This window comes from Halichoerus grypus, chromosome 7 (genome assembly GCF_964656455.1).
Source record: "Halichoerus grypus chromosome 7, mHalGry1.hap1.1, whole genome shotgun sequence".
In the NCBI taxonomy this organism is placed as follows: Eukaryota; Metazoa; Chordata; class Mammalia; order Carnivora; family Phocidae; genus Halichoerus; species Halichoerus grypus.
In genome coordinates, this window is record NC_135718.1 from 132,568,013 (window position 1) to 132,585,440 (window position 17,428).

The 17,428-nt window shown below is 31.9% G+C and overlaps 1 protein-coding gene across 5 annotated transcripts in view; it reads left to right on the top strand.

Annotated features, from left to right (window-relative positions):
• The window catches only part of KCNT2 (potassium sodium-activated channel subfamily T member 2), a 375,975-nt gene that overhangs the window by 213,047 nt on the left and 145,500 nt on the right, over nt 1–17,428 (top strand). For all 5 annotated transcript variants that reach the window (XM_078078345.1, XM_078078342.1, XM_036084475.2 and 2 more), the window contains exon 13: nt 995–1,103. In XM_078078345.1, coding sequence (XP_077934471.1) covers nt 995–1,103 — 109 coding nt within the window. The remainder of the gene's footprint in view (nt 1–994; nt 1,104–17,428) is intronic.

The following is a 17,428-nucleotide window of genomic DNA, read 5'->3' on the forward strand; positions in this document are numbered from 1 at the left end:
CTTCTTTCTGCACTTCTGTAAACAATCCCTCATATCTACTTGTATTTTTAATTATCCTTTTCTTTCCCTAACAACATTGTCAAATAGAACTTTCTGTGATGATGCAGATGCTCATATCTGCACTGTTCCATATAACTTTGAATTAGCCACAGACGGCTTTGAACACTGGAAATGTGACTAGTGTGATAGGGAAATGGAATTAACTTTAGTTAATTTAAATTTAGACAGCCACGTGTGGCTAATGACTACTATATGGACAGTGTATCCTCGAACATGATTTTGTTTCCTTTTTCAAAATGTATTGGCTAACTGACATATTTCTCTGATAATTTGCTTTGATCTACTTAGTTAATTAAATAATAATTTATGGGGTCATACGATATGTAATGTTAAGCATGCTTTTTATTCCTTTTCTCAGTCTCAGAAACTTTTTTTTAAACTGTTTTGGTTTTTTTTTGTTTTTTTTTTAGTATCTGAAAGTTACTGATCTTTTCCAACACACACCCATAGAGTCAAAAATCCTTTTACTTTTACTATTATACAAAAAAATTTAAAATGGTATGTTCTCTACATGCATGGTCACTGTAGTCATTCCCTTTTTGCCAATCTTCCTAAACATGTTAAAATTGTTATAAATTCATATTATTTTCCATGGAAACTGTTATTACAAACTATTAGTTGTGCTGTATTTCTGAAGCCTCTGCCCCTCAATTGTTTTCTAAGAAGATTACTTTTAAGCTTGTCAAGAAACTTTCCTCCTAATCGCTGCTAATTTTGTAAGTGCTGGGAATTAGCATTGATTGAACTAGGTATTGTTATTCTCCTTTATAGAAATAATAAGAATCTTTAAAAATAAGTCCTTACAATTCATTATTTTTTATGTTGAATTTTAAACTGTGGATGTGACCATTTAACACACCAATTGAAGATTTTTACTTTATATGTTACAAATTTTTCAATTTATTTCATGATCTTTTGATATTTATCATTTCAGGACCACCAAACAATTTTGAGAGCATGGGCTGTAAAAGATTTTGCTCCAAATTGCCCTTTGTATGTCCAGATATTAAAGCCTGAAAATAAATTCCATATCAAATTTGCTGGTAAGTTTAGTCTCAACTGAGATACTTCGAATTTCCTCAAACTGTGATAGTAAAAGTTATGTCTCTGAAATTAGTGGCAACTTAATATATTCATGATTGCATAGAATAGAAGGATTTCTTTTTTATCATCGACTTGTTATGAGAGAATTTATTCACTTTAAAAAGTGGCAAGGTAATGTTTGGGGAGTGAATTTGTACTTTTTTATATAATTTGGTGATTTAAGCAACTGAATTTACTGGATACTTTGGTAAGACTATAAATAGATTAGCACTTGTAGTTTTATGCATAATATAAACACAGGTTTTGAATGCTGCAGCTATCAATTTACACTTACGTTTACACATAGATAGTGCTTTGTTATGGATTACTTAATATATATGTAAGCTTACATATGCATTAGAGTAATATTAAAATATATTCAAATGTATTAAAATAGATTTATTTGGAGATCAGATAGATTTTGAAAACATTTCAAGAAAAACATACAAGTGAGTTTTTCATAGAGACACCACTTTTAAAGTAATTTCATATGAGATTATACTTTAAACTGGAAAATGAACAGTAAGATGATAGTTTATTTTTTTCTTAAATGTTTCTGTAGGAACTAATTTTGATCCAGGCAGTAATTTATGTACATTTTTTTAAAAAAAATAACATCCTTGTTTTTTTTAACATTTCACCTTAATAATTTAAAGCTGCAAACATCATTAAAATGTAAATCATTTTAACAAAGTGGTAGCAAAATGTACTTTCTTCATCTGTGTTTACAAATCTTAAAATGCTTACCTATTTGTATATGATATTTAATTGAAAAATTATAAACACTAAGAAATTTCTAAATAATATCAAGAAAACCACGAAATTATTGCAATTCAGTTTGCTGTTTTTTATCTTTTACTCTTGCTTCTAATGGCATCAGTTTTCTCTAAAAATGTATAGCAAACTAATTAATGACTCTTAACCGTGGCTGCATTTTAGTATCTGTTTGGAAGTTTGTTTTAAGTACTGCTACTGATTTAAATGGTTTGTGATGATGGTGTTATGTTTTTTTTTTTTTTTTTAACCTGTTCCTTAAACTGAAAATTAAAAATAAGAGCACCTCCTTTGTAAATGGCTTTGTGAAATTTAATGGAAAATACATGTAAATTCTCCGTCTGCTACCTGTTACATATGTAATTAGCATTCAAGAAATGCCAGTTGTTTATCTAAAAGACCTTTGCAACTAAGCTGCCTTGTTTTTATTATTATTTAGTAAAAGGAATATTTTTGTAAAATTTTTATCGTACCTGATAATGACTTATTATGATATAATTTTTAGGAAGGCAGTAATGATATAAGTCCTAAAGATGTGAATTTAAATTTGAGTACCACCACTTAAGATTTAGATAGCCAAATTAGTATTCTGAGCCCTATTTTTCTCTTCTGTTACTTTATATATCATACGTATGATGTCTCTCTTTCATTGGTTAAGATTAGCAGTAAGGGTTAAATAATATCTGAAACATATTAGGTGCTCAATAAATGGATATCATATGTGGATCCTAAAACAATATGTAGTTTGGGAAAACAATTTATAATTTTGAATGTGTTATAACTAAAATTCAGAATAGACTTTAGTTCTTTCCTCTTCTTAACAGGCCCTAAATAGGTTTACAACAGATAGATCAAACTCACTGAAATAGTCCACCTTTACAAATAAAAAATTACAAAGACTATTTGCATTGATTCTCTTTCATATTCTTATCTCGCCATTATTTTGATAAGCCCATTGAAATGAATGGGATAGTTAAAAGTTCTATCCTGATAGTTTATCACAATATTTCTTATTTATGGCACCTGCTGAAATTCCTTTTAATGATGTCTGTATTCTTTTAGGCTGAGATTACAACATCTCAGAGGAACTCTTCTTTTATATTATAAAAAGATAAAAGCATCCTAGTTTCATTAAAATGTCATAAAACAGTTTGGGGTGATGTATGAGACTCTTAAACCAATATAATAAATTTCACATCTCAGCATGAGGTTAAAAGATTACAGACTTTACCTTTCAAAAGACAGTGTACCAAGCTGACACTTAGTTTGTATGGTAGACTGTTAAAATAATGGTCTTCAGTGAACCATGTTCCCTGTGTCTGTCCAGTGTTGATGGGATCTTGCGGCTTATTCCATGAAGAGGTGAAATGTAGTTCTCTACCACTTGAATACAGGCTGGTCTTGTGACTGTGACCAGAATGTGACAGAAGCTACATTGTATGACTTCAGAGGCTAAGTCTTAAAAGTTTGTGCTCCTGCTTTCCCTTCACTGGAAAACTACCCAGAGAACTGCATGTAAAGCTTCCGAATTTAACCTCCCTAAGGATTAAAAATCGCATGGAAAGTGACGCTAATCCATCCCAGGCCCTCCACCTCTCTAGCTCCTGACTTACCCACAGTCAACCCAAAGAGTCATACTGACGTGCAGAATTTTGAGAAATTAAATATTGGTTGCTTAAAGTTATTGAATTTTGTAGTTATTTGTTATTTGGCAATAGATAACTAATATCATTTGTAATAAAATAATAATTGCTTTAATCTTAAACCAATATTCATTTGATAATATTCATTATATTTTTGTCTTCTCATTTTCATGAGTGTTAAATAGCACAATTCCAATTATACAGGATATAAAATGAGATAATTTTATTTCTGTTTATTTAAATAGCCTCTTCAATACACCCTAAATTGTGGAACTACTACCATGACTATAATTTATGTATTTTTTAAAACTAAATCCATGTTTTTAAAAGATGAAAAGAAGAAACTTTCAAAATTTGTTATGAATATATAAAATATTAAAAAGTAAAAACAATATAGCGACCTAGCAACTATTACTTTATGCACATCTACCAGTCATATCATATATGGATCCTTTTCTTCTGAACAAAATCACTACATTCATTAAACTATTGAATTGTTACAATATCATTTGAATGAATTATTATATTATTATAATTAAAATAATCTACACTTTGATGAGAGTTATAAGAGAAAAGACTATATGGGAATGATTTCAGCAGCAGAAAAGATATGTTCTTACTCATTTCATCATGAGAGGGAAGTAAAAATAGTAAGTCTGGAGATAGAAAATGTCTTTGGTAGAATAATAGCTATAATACAGAATTTCTGAATATAAACCACTACAAATTTTAATGTGATTCAATAACATAAAAATATACTTCATAGATAACTTGATTATTTTAATTACCACAAATTTCCTAAGAAGAAAATAAACTCAAAATGGCTCATAGAAAAATTTGCTTTCAGCAATTTTCCTTTTTATGATAAATTAAAGTCGAAGTAAAGAGATCGATACTGCAAATCCTGGAATGAGACCATCCTCAGTCAAATTTCCATTCTACTATATAGTAACTACATGACCTCAGGCTTCTTAATTTCTCTCAGCTTGAGTTCTTTGAAATATAAAGTGTGATTAATAAGAGAAACTATCTCATAGGTTTATTATAATTTAAAAAATACTCAAAAGAACATCAGTCACTCGTAATTGGTACCTATCAAATTGATGATTATCATGAATCTTGAGTACCTATTTTTCATCCTCCTCACAATTCTATATTATCTTTATTCCCAGGAAAAGTGACTGGGGATTGCTCATGATGTTTTACAGCCTATTATAGGCATTCAAAAAGAACATAGTTCTCAGCTTGTACATATTTTCCGAAGAGTAGAAAAAGATCTCTTCCCAACTCATTTTATGAGGCTGACCTAGCCATGATACAAAACTTATTGAGGATAGCATGAGAAATGATTAGAGACCAATTTAATTGATTAACATAGTTGAAAAATTATATAAAATATATTAGCAAAACTATCAAAGTAATGTATTTAAAAAATAATATATCATCACCAAGTTGAAATTATTCCAGAAATAGATCATCATGTCAAAGGAGAAAATAGTATTTCAATGGATACAAAAGAAACTTTTGAGAGAGAATTCAGTATCCATTTACAATTTGAAAAAAAGAAAAAGAAAGAAAGAAAAAGTGTTAGACAGTTACGAGGAAAACATTCCTTAGCCTAAGGAAAATTATCTACACAATAACCTAGAAGAAAAAATAATGACCACATATTGAAAGTCTGCCTTTAAGATTAGGCACAAACAGGGATGCTTACCAAACCACTTTTACTCAGCATTTTCCTGGAAATCCTAAGGAGTGCAGTGAGACTACAAAAATAAATAAAAGGAGTAAGCACTGGAAAGGGAGATATAAAATTGCCATATTATTTAAATAAGATTTTCTACCTATTCCTTACATACTTTTTCCTTAGGGGACCTCATTCATTTCTATGATTTCCAAAATTACATCTCTCCCTCAGTATTCACTATGAGCTTCAGTGTTGTATCTCTAACTGTGTAGTCAATATCTATTAGGTTTCTAACAGCTGTCTCAAAATTAAGATATCTAGAAATATTTACTGATTTTCCCTGACTTAAAATCTGTTTCTGTCCCATTCTTCTCAACACCATCTACTTAGAACTCAAGCCAAAATCCATGAATCATTCTTCAATCGTTTGCTTTCAATCCATCAAGTCCTACAGTTTAGACTCCCTGAGTATCCCAGGCTTACCCACTGACACAACCCTAGTTCATGCCATGATCATGGCTTTGTCAAAACACTCCCCTTTCCTTCTTTCCTGGGTATCCATGAGTTCTGCCTGTAGGCTTACTTCTAGTCTTCATGTTCCCCAGCACATTTGCAGTAGTGATTACCATTTGTGTGGTATAATAGGCTGCTACATCTTTGTGCCTCCAATGTCAGCCTGAACTCACTAGTTTCCTCTTTCCAGTATATTGATGCCAGCATTCTTTTACCACATCATTATTTTTAAAAGATTCTTTCTGGTGGGTTATTTTTTTGTCAACCTCTGTAGAACAAAAGTCAAATGGTACTATAGCTTTGGTTGTGTTAAATCTCTTTTCCAGTGAGAAATATTTTTTATCAATACACTTCTTTTTTAAGAAGTGGCAGTTGGTACTGAAACATAGGAAGAAGTAATGGCAGTGTTCCATAGCTATGACTAATACAAAAATGTGGTTTTGTAACATCTTATATTCTCTGGCAGCCTCTTGTGGGACTAGCAATTCTAGTAAAGTCTCTCCAAGGTCATATATCTGATCAGAAATCACCTAGGAAAAAGGTTTCTACATTGTTGAGCCCTTCACAAATATTCTCCTCTTAGTGGAAAAAGCATGGTGAAAAAAAGCAAAACATTATAATATTTCAGCTTTCAGACATGTTTCTATAGACCAAATTTTAATCAGAATAAAACCAAACCCTTATCTCTTTCTTCACTCATTAAAAAAGAAACAAACCCAAAATAAAAGAAACATAAGGAAAAAATGTACTTTATTAGGAAAAGAACTCTTTTATTGAAAAGCCTTGAATGAACTTAAAGAATAAACTGAGCTCTCCAATTAGTTGAATCTAAAAGAAGTTTGCTATTTGTCTCCTCGTCAGATGAAAATACCCAGAAAATCAGTGGGAGATGAATCCCTGTTGTATGAATAAATCAATTGCTAAATTTAGGTTGCCACTTTATCTTCACCTCCCAGATAAAGGGTTGTATCATCTACGAGTGAATATTCAGTTGCCTTTCATTTGTCAATTAATTTTCTTTCAACATACTGGGTCCTTGAAAATTTTCTACCTCATTTTAACAGATGTAAGAAGACATAAAAATCATATTGGTAAATTTTCACCCACAGGTGGCAGAGAAGAATGTTAAAAATCATTTTATAAATAAATTTGTATGAGTAGAAAATGTAAAAGTCAGAATAAAGAATGTAAAAATCGATTTATAAATTGTGAATTTTCTATGAATTTTATTTTCCATGCTTTGGCTATGATATTTCATAAGTAACAGAATTTGAATTAAAGTTCATGAATGAAAGGAAGAATCATACCTCAATAGTAAAGTGTTGACTGAATGAAATTCTCTCTACTTCACAACTAAAACATGCCTAGAAGAATGATTCATTATACTAGAACAGTAGGAGTTCTGGGAATTTAAAAAAAAAAATTTTAAAGATTTCAATTGCAATACAAATTAAAAGTATAGATGAAAGTATTTTTAACAATATCATTGACAATATTGTATAAACGTATTTCTTATAGTAGGTAGTCGTGACTACCATTATAAAAACAATATTGTTTAAAATAAACACACGTGCATGTGTGCATATGCATGCACACACACAAATCTTGGAGAAATGATTTGACTAAGAAATGAAGGTCTTGTCTCAGTTTCTCACTATTACTTTTTTTGCTGAAACACAAGACATCCCAATGCTTCACTTTTTCCTACCCAGAAAAGACAGTGGAAAATATTTCCAAGTAATATAAATATTGGAAATTATGTTAGCTGTTTCTAAATAACATATGTATGTGCAATGCTTGACTTTCACCAAATGGTAAGGTGTGAGTTTTTCATGCTGAATAATTTCTTCCTTTCCCATATAACACCCACATAGATATCAGTTTAAATTTCATTCTTACAACCTACTTAAGAACATAATGCTTTGAATTCCTACATTTTCAAAAGATGAAAACCCCAACTTTGAAAATTCTCTGTTTTCAGATGAAAATATTCTCTTTGATGTTTGTGTTATTGCAGAGATCATCAGAAGCCACTTAACCTAAGGCCATGTTGAAGACCAGCACAATTTAGAGAGTCTTTAAATTTTTTCTTTCTTCACTATTTTTACTTTACAAAAAATCAAACACCCAGCTTAAAAATTATACAATGAAAACTTGTATTCCCTCCATTTACATTGAACAGTTAACAGTTCCCCACATTTGCTTAATCTTCTCTCCATACACACACACACACACACACACACTGTTAACTTCAGCATGCTTTTCCAAAGAATGACATTCTACTATATACCCAGCATAATATTTTCACTCCTAAGAAGGTCAAATATTTTCATGGGTCTGGTTTGTATTTAAATGTTGGCAATTGTCCCCAAAATGTCTTTTATAATTGTATTTTTATAATTCAGTATTAAATCAATATTTTGGGGGCACTTGGGTTGCTCAGTCCGTTAAGTGTCTGCCTTCTGCTCAGGTCCTGACCTCAGGGTCCTGGGATGGATCCCCCAGTCAGGCTCCCTGCTCAATGGGGAGTCTGCTTTTCCCATTCCCTCTGCCCCTCCCCTTGCTTTGCTCTTTGATCTCACTCTCAGATAAATAAATAAATCTTTAAAAAAATTAAAAATTTAAAATATCAATATTTCATTTTTAATTGCATTTGCTTTTTCATTTTTTATCGAAATAATTTAGATAGAAGATTAGTATAGACAGGACTGAGCATTCCCGTATACCCTTCACATCACACAGCTTCCCGGGATGTTAATTTCTTATATAACTATATCCGTTTAATCAAAACTAAAAAATTAACATTGGTGTGAATTGTTTTTTAAGTGAAATATTTTCTTGTCTTTCATTCCTCCTAACAAAAAAAAATCAGTAACTTATTTGCTTTACTTTTTTTGTAGCTTTTAAAATTTTAATATGTGGGTCTATTAAATAGCCAAACCAGCTTTCTTGTTTGTTCTTTTTGACACTTGATTAAATCGCCATTGAACATTAGGTATTTCAAGCCATTTTCTTGTGGACCACTTAAAATTGAATTAACTCAAAGCATCTTTATGTTTTTCCCCATTAATTTTCTTATAGTCTTGTATTTCTCCAAGACTCAATTTCATGGTTCTGAAAGCCAGAGTAGCATATTTCTTCTTCTGTCTTTGGAAAGTGCCAGGCATATTCTATTATATCCTAGATCTATGGTTTTCAGTCTCTAAGGTAGTTTCTTGATAACAATGATTTATAAAGAACAGGTTTATCTTCTTTCACTCTCATTTACTTATTCAAAACATTTTTATTGAGTCCTACTGTGAACAATTTGTTAGTCTAGGTACTAGTGGTATAATGATAAATCAGATGGACTAGCTGTTTGTTCCAATGGCAGATTTTCTCATTTTCTTTAAATCACCCTTTTTTTAACCAGTGAGCCAGTGTACTTTTACGTTCTGCCCAAGAATACCACTCTAATAGAGCCTGTTCTTCCCAGGTAGAGCTTCAGCTGTGACCTTATGATCCTCCTCCCCTGCCCTTGCCACCCTCCATATATATCAAAACTCATGATTCCAATTATGTGCTAGTTTCATCAGATTTTGATTGATGAATTTAGTCAATCTGATAGACCTACTTAGGTAAAGTTTTCATGATTTAATATAATATATTTGTCCCTGGAGTAATTACTTTTGTATTGAAAAGTCTCTTAAAATATGATTTTTAACCCTAGAAGAATGAGATCCTAATACGAGGATATTATAATATCCTAATGCTATAATATTATCATGGGATGTTTGTCTAACATTGCCTCAAAACAGACTGCATGAGAACATACTGTGCACACACAAATATGTGAGAGAGACTGTGAATTAGGCTTTACTAATGAATTGGAATGTTGCTGGAGAAGTAGTGAGTGACTGATGACAGTTATAGGTAAAGGGATCACATTTTAACTAGATAATAAAGTAACTCCAGGGGATACGTGGAGTACAGTGGAGAGAACACAAAGAGCTTCACAGGAGTAATTATTTAGCAAGCTATTAGGATGTTCAGGTGAGAGAGACTGAGGGATTGAACCAGAGTGGTGATGATGGATGTGGACAGTGAGAACAGATTCATCAATCATTTCAGATATATTCTGTAGACCTAATAATCAATTGACTGTGGGAACCAAAGAAAGTGAGAAATCATTTTATTTTTGCCACCTTAATCTCTTTTTTGTATATCCTCCCATTTAACATAATTTGTATTATAGCAGTTTACTAATTGATTTGTAGTTGCTTAGATGTTCATTTAATTCTAGAATAGAAACTTCTTTTTTTTTCCCCAAAGGTTTTGTTTTTGAGTAATCTCTACACCCAACATGGGGCTTGAACTTACAGCCTCAAGATCAAGAGTCACATGCTCCACTGACTGAGCCAGCCAGGTGCCCCTAGGATATGAGTTTCTTAAATGCTTTATATCTTGGGTGACAAGCACAGTGCTCGACTCATAGTATTTTATTACTACAAGTATACAGGCTATAGTATAAAATTTAAAAACTTAAAAGATCCAGTAACAGTGTTCAAAAGTAATACTATAACTCAGTAAAATAAAAATATACAACAATCTATGAAATAGTGAAAAGGGAAAAAAAATCTACAGTTTTTCTGCCAGTGTAGGGAAAACCCAGTTCTATCCTACTGTGTTTCTCCCTTGTCTGTCTCCTTCACTAGTCACATAGTCACTAACATCTATTTACACAATTACATGAAGGTTTCATGAGGAAATAATATGAACTACACACAACATTTAAGTAAAAGGGCATTTATTGCAGTTTTACTTATTATAAGAATAAATGTAGAAAGAAGGAAAATGTCTAGCCATATAAGAATAGATATATGAGATACATAGATGTGGTGTGTGTATGTATTATCCAACCAAAGTCCTTATTAGAAATTATATTAAAATGAAGGTCAATACAAATGGAATAAGTAAGATATGGAATTCCTTAAAGTAGGGTAACAATTTTATTAATATAATACATGTATAATGAATTATATTTCATTTTTTTATAGAAGCATAATACTAGCTGGAAGGTGATTTTGCTGATAATGGTTGTTTTTAAATGTATTTATAGATTGTACATTTTTACATTTTTTCCCCTCAAGGTCCAAATTATCAAGTGTAATTAATGCCATGAAAACATTTGTGAATGGTGATATCTAAGCAGGGAACGTGTTATTCACTTAATTATGACTAGGGGTTATGTTTGTATAGACTATAATAATTTGCTTATATGAACTGAAATCATTAGATTGGTAAAAGATAATTTGTATGGGTTTATGAAATTGTACAGTTAGCGTATTGTTATATTTTATAACCCATGACAAATGCCATTTAATATCCTAATATAACAATAACTTTCATTGGTGCCAAGTTCTCATTTAAGCTATCGGCTATTCTGTATTCCTATATTCATAAACTAAAACTCATGATCAGTCAGTAGCTACTTGAATGTTAACTTCCTTCTTGAATGTTAACTCAGCTTCCAATGAAGAATGAAAAATAAGGCAAATTTAAAAAGTGATAGCTATTTTTAAAAATCACCAAGGTGAATGCAATGAGCTGAGCTAAGTTATTTCCAACAAATTTTGGAAGTGTATGTGTTTGAAAATAAGGAAAAGAAATCTGTAATATGTTGAAATTGTAAATGAGTAATTTTGATGCAATCAATTCCTCCTTGGATTGTGTGTATTCAACATTCTTTGTTTTTCAGCTTACTATGACTCAGTTTTGTCCAGGACTAAAATAAATAAATAAGTAAATACCCAATATCATAAAAGAGGATTTCTTGAACTTGTGTGATAAGCTTTAGATGATTACGTAGTGTAATTTCTAGGTTAAATAGTATGTGTACTTTTCTGATTTTAATACACAATGCCAATTTGCTCTTCAGAAATGTATAATTTACTTTTGCAAAAGTGAGCACTATTCCTTTAACTCTTGCCCCTTGGGCAAATGAAAAATAATATTAAGAACTTATTATTATTATTATAGTCATACTACTAGTGGCAGTCAACATTTATATAGTCCTTATTTTGTGCAAGGACTACTCTTTTTTTTTTTTAGAGAGAGACGGAAAGAATCTTAAGCAGGCTCCAGGCCCAGTATCACGACCCTGAGATCACGACCTGAGCCAAAATCAAGAGTTGGACACTTAACTGACTGAGCCCCTCAGGTGCCTTGGACTACTGTTCTAAAGCACTTTTTGTAGATTAACTCAATTAATTTTTGTTACAACCTTATAAAGTAATGTATTAGTTATCTATTGCTGTGTAACAACCCCAAAGCTTTGTGGTGTAAACCACAAATATTTATTATCGCACAGTTTCTGTGCGTCAGGAATTTGAGAGAGTAACAATCAGGATATTTATGATGTTGCAGTGAAGATGTCAGTTGGGACTACAGTTACCCGAGGGCTTGACTTGGGTTGGAAGATCTGCTTCCGTTGTGGTTCACTCTTTACTCACATGGTTGGCAAGGTAATGCTGACTGTTCCAGAGGCCTCAGTTCTTTACCTCTTGAACTTTTCCTTAGGGCTACTTGAGTGTCCTTATGATGTGTCAGCTGGCTTCCCCCAGAAAACATTGACCTAAAAGAGAGCAAGGCAGAAACCACAATGTCTTTTGTGACATAGCCCTGGCTGTCCCTCTCTGTAACTTTCATAATATCCTATTGGTTACACAGATCAGCCCTATTCTGTGAATACCAGGATATGAGAACCATTAGTTCTTCAGGAGGCTTGCTACCATAGAGAGATTTTATTAGTATGGTTGACTCTTGACCAACATGCATTTGAACTGCAGGAGTTCACTTACATGTGCATTTTTCCCCAATAAATATAGTACAGTACTGTAATTGTATTTTCCTTATCATTTTCTTAATAACATTTTCTTTTCTCTAGCTTACTTTGTTGTAAGAATACAGTATATAATACAGATAATATACAATATACGTGTTAATCCACTGTTTGTGCTATTGGCAAGGCTTCCAGTGATTGGTAGTTAAGTTTTAGGGCAGTCTAATGTTCTTTGTGCATTTGCCATCTGTACATACGGTTGGCTCCCCTAACCCCTGTGTTGTTCAAGGTATTCTCATTTTGCAGATGAGGAAACGGAGACACAAAGATATTAAGTGAAATGTTGATGATGCCATACTAAGTGGTGGAACCAGGCCTTTAATCCATGTTCTCTGTCTCCAAAATGTGTGCTGTTAAAAGATACGTGCTATTGTCGCTAATAGTTCATTTTAATTTTCAGTTTTTGATTACTAACAGAGTTGTACATTTTCATGTATCTATTGCCCATTTAACTTGTGTGTTCCTTCATATATAAAATACATCCTTGCACTCTTATTTTCTACAGAGATGACTATTTTTCTCTTAGTGAATTATAGAGGTTTTTCATATTCTAAAATTATGAACATTTTGACATTTTAAAAATTGCATTTTTTTTCAGTTTGCAAGTTGTCTTTGGATTGCATTTATGGCGCTTTTAACTAACGAAAGTTTTATCTCTTTTTCTTGTACTTTTATGCTTTTTGCCTCTAGATTGTCCATGGATTCATCTTTTAATGCTTCAAATCAGTTTACTTTTCCGAAAGTTACTTTCTTTAAGACAGAATTTGTAAGGGAATTATCCCTTAAGGTCAAAAAGAGTGTGTGAATAGTGAATGACTGAAATGCCCAACTTACTTTATTTCTTGGAATCTATTGATATGAATATTATGTTGAAGAATTGTGGGGGCTGTTTGGTGGAAAGTTGGTGATATTGAGGAAGAACATCCAAGTAGGCAAGGACTCAGTTAGACATAACATTTGGCTCAATTACCCATTAAGTCAAACTCCCTTTGCATTGAGGAATTCCTTTTAAGTTACATATGTCTCCTGGTAAAACTGAAATTTCAGTCTTCTTTAGTACTTTACTTTTACTTCGTTCAGATTGTTAGATGAGCATCTAGTTGACAATAGCATCTATCTATCATCTATCATCTATTATCTATCTATCTGTCATCTATCTATATCTATCTATCATCTATCTATCTATCATCTATCTATCATCTATCATCTATCTATATCTATCATCTATCTATCTATCTATCATCATCTATCATCATCATCATCTATCATCATCTATCTATCATCTATCATGTGTCATTGGTAAGAACATTTTGAAAGGAAAGGGAAAGATTTGGTTATTATGGGAGACTGTCAAAAGGCAAGCAGTTGCTAATAAGTGTATACTAAATGTGTAATGTAAGTGATGAGGTGAGAGTTTCCTTTGCAATTTTGTCCAGAATAATGACACTACCAAAAAACAGCTGTCACAGATTACACATGACAACTATAAATATGGCTATGGGCTATCATTCGTCTGGGAGGATCAGGTAAATTGTAGCATCTCGCCTGATTGGTAAGGGAAAGGTGTGCACTCATATAAGCTCATATTTCCACTTATTCTTTATTTTTATAAAACAAAAATATTTACTTGGTATGAGACCCTATAGTTTACTGTATGCTGCCCTGTGTTATTTCAATCTGAAGTTTATATTTCTATAAGACAGATGTAAATAATTATATGTATTTGTCTAATATGATGCTAAGTACAGTTGCCTAAAGACCACATGCTTAAAGACATGGGATTCAGACTCATATCTTGTGACTCCAAATCTAATGATCATTTAAATCAAGCACAGGACAACATTTGCAACATTTTCCTATTTATCATGCATTTTTACAGGTGCTAAGATATTGTATTTTAAACTTCATAGAATGCTTGATTCAGAAGATCCATTTTCCAGTTTAATTGACAAGAATTCCCTGAGATTTAGAGTGAAAGAAATATGTAATGGAGTATATACCTGGACCTTGACATCATCCTAAATACTTCCAGTCTTATTTATACTCTTCAAACCTCACAATATCCAAACTCAATCTTCCTTGTTTCTATTTTTCTTATCAACCCTCCATTACCACCTAAACATGCTCCTTCTGCCTCATGAAGACTTTTAATGCAGTACTATTCAAAGTGTTGTTCAAAGACCAGTTTCAGTCTACAGACCTTTGCTAGGCTACAAGATAAGTATAGCAATTGAGAGTAAGCATTTAGCAACTTTGATAGCAATTTAACATCACCGTGACATCCAAGTGCATAATCAGTGTGTTGTCTCTTTAGAAAGTGAGTAGACTCATATCAAAATCATAGGTGAGTCATGCATGGTGTAAATTCTATACCAGTCATGCACAATAGAACAACGTATGTGTCTGCAATGGGTTGGAAATTAAGAAAAAGAAAAAAAATATCGATTCTTCATCACAAACAGCTGATGAGCATTGCTCTAAAGCATCATCAGTGTGGCTTCTCCCTGGGCCTTACCTTCTTTTCTTCTCCTGCCCTCTTTAAACAACCTGAACTCTATGGGCTGTAATTTCAACCAAACTCATATTACTATACTAATTTCCTTTGTTTTTAATTTTTTACGGCTCCAGATTGGAAAGAAACATACACACAAACAAAATCCTACATAGATAGATGATCCTCTTTTTCTGCTCCTTGGCTGAGCACTGCTGGAAAAAAAAAAATCACCTAGTGGGTCAGATTCATATCACCACAAACTCACTTGGGCAGCTTAGAGGCCCTTAACAATGTGGAATATTTTCTTATCAAAATACTCTCCACTCTTGCAGTTACAATTTCAAACTTTATCTCATTTTTCCTAATTCTCTGAAGCCAATAAATGAAAATTTCCTCAAATTTTTGACTACCATATTTTCCAAATGTTGCTTCGTTTTCACTTACCACTTCCTGCTTTCCTTCTCTTATAATACAATTTCCTTCTCATCTCTATGCTGGATCCCAATGCCTCATGCTCTGTCAGCAACTTTGTAATATTTTCTCTCCTTAATCTTTAGACCTTTTTTTTGTTGTTAATTTCCATAAAAATTTCAATATCCTTCTACCTCTCTGATTTTATTTTTAAGAAAATTACTTCTGTCCACTTTCTTCACCATTCAAATAATTTAATCTTAATTATCCTTAAAATCTTAGTTTAAACATCACCTCCTTGGAGATGCTTTTTTTGATTTGCTCCAGGGCAGGAAAGATAGATATCCTTTTGTATTTGCTTATAGCACCTGCATTTAATTTTTTTTCTAACATTTATCATAGTATAACAGTATATTTGCTACTAATGAATCTAGAGATCTTTCCAAATACCTTTGAATCAGTGACTCAAATCATTTTAGTCTAGCTGCAATTTTTGTGTGTGTGATTGCAAAGTAACGAAATTGATTTCAAGGTCAAGTTTGACTTCATTCCTTCCAAACTACCTTATTAAATGATGGGTGTTTGGGGAACACAGTGGTTGTATTTTTTCAGTCATCAGTTTAATTTAGTGGCTGTTTGAGTCATTTGTCCATCTGGTAGCAAGCAGTAACCCTTAAAGTGGGTTAAGAGGGGAAAACCACTAGAATATATCACTTATTTTAATGCGTTTGTTTAATCAATTTTAAAGTTGTATAATTTTTGTAGAGTTCTCTGTTGGTAGTTTGAATTTAAATTAATAATGGATTTAGGCAAGTTATTTTACCTCTGAACATCTGATTTGTTATCTGAAAATGGTTTAACACAATATACATCATAGAGCTTCTGTGAGGTTTAATAATATGTGTATATACACATATATATGAATCATTTAGCTTAAAAGCTAAAACATTGTTTGGTATTATTATTACTATTAAGATGATTCAATAATTGTATTCTTAGCTCTCATGATATCAATAATTATCATGAGCTAGTGAGGAGAGAATACTTTTGGTTAGAACCTAAAGAAATCAGAGTCCTGGGACAATAATTTTTCAAAAAATATTAAGTCTGCTGTTTTTCTGACATGTTTCAAAGAAAGAGAGGTTAATACAATTAAACTATTTTGCTCTGGAATACAGGAAACTTGATTCTCCTTCTGAGCATTTAATTAATATGATACATTAAAAAATTACAGCATTAAAATAATGCAAGGATTCAAGCAATTAGAAAATCAAGCAAGCTTTTTATACCTGGAATTATTGAGGTGCAATAAATCTGTTTTATAGGAAATTGCCAATGTCAAATGGAGCTGAATTCTATATATTTAATAAGCATTCTTATATTTAGATCCTATGAAACTAAATGACTTTTAAAGGTTTACTTAAACCTATTCTTAGACATTTCATGGTTGAATGGCTCACTATCCTAGAATTGGCAAAAGTCTCTGTTGTGTGATCATGCATGTGTGTGCATGCACATACACATGCAACACACACACACATTCACCATTTGGTTATTTTATTTGTTAAAGTGACAGGGTCAAAATAAAGCTGAATTGCTAGAGATTATCCATTCTCCTATTAAGAAAAAAAAAAGCAATTTTCATAGCAATCAACCTGCTCATGCTTATAAACAGTCTAATAAGCAAAGAATATGTGAGAGATTTTATAACACAGTTTGTTCAGTCTATGTAATAAACTTATCCCCATAAAATAAAAACAAAAAACATTCAATTTTTAAAATTTATCCTGTTTTGTGTTTCTGTTTAAAAGCTCTTTTCCAAAGGATATTTGATTTCTGTAAATCACAACCCTGCATTGGTTTAGTGCACTTTCCACTGTTGT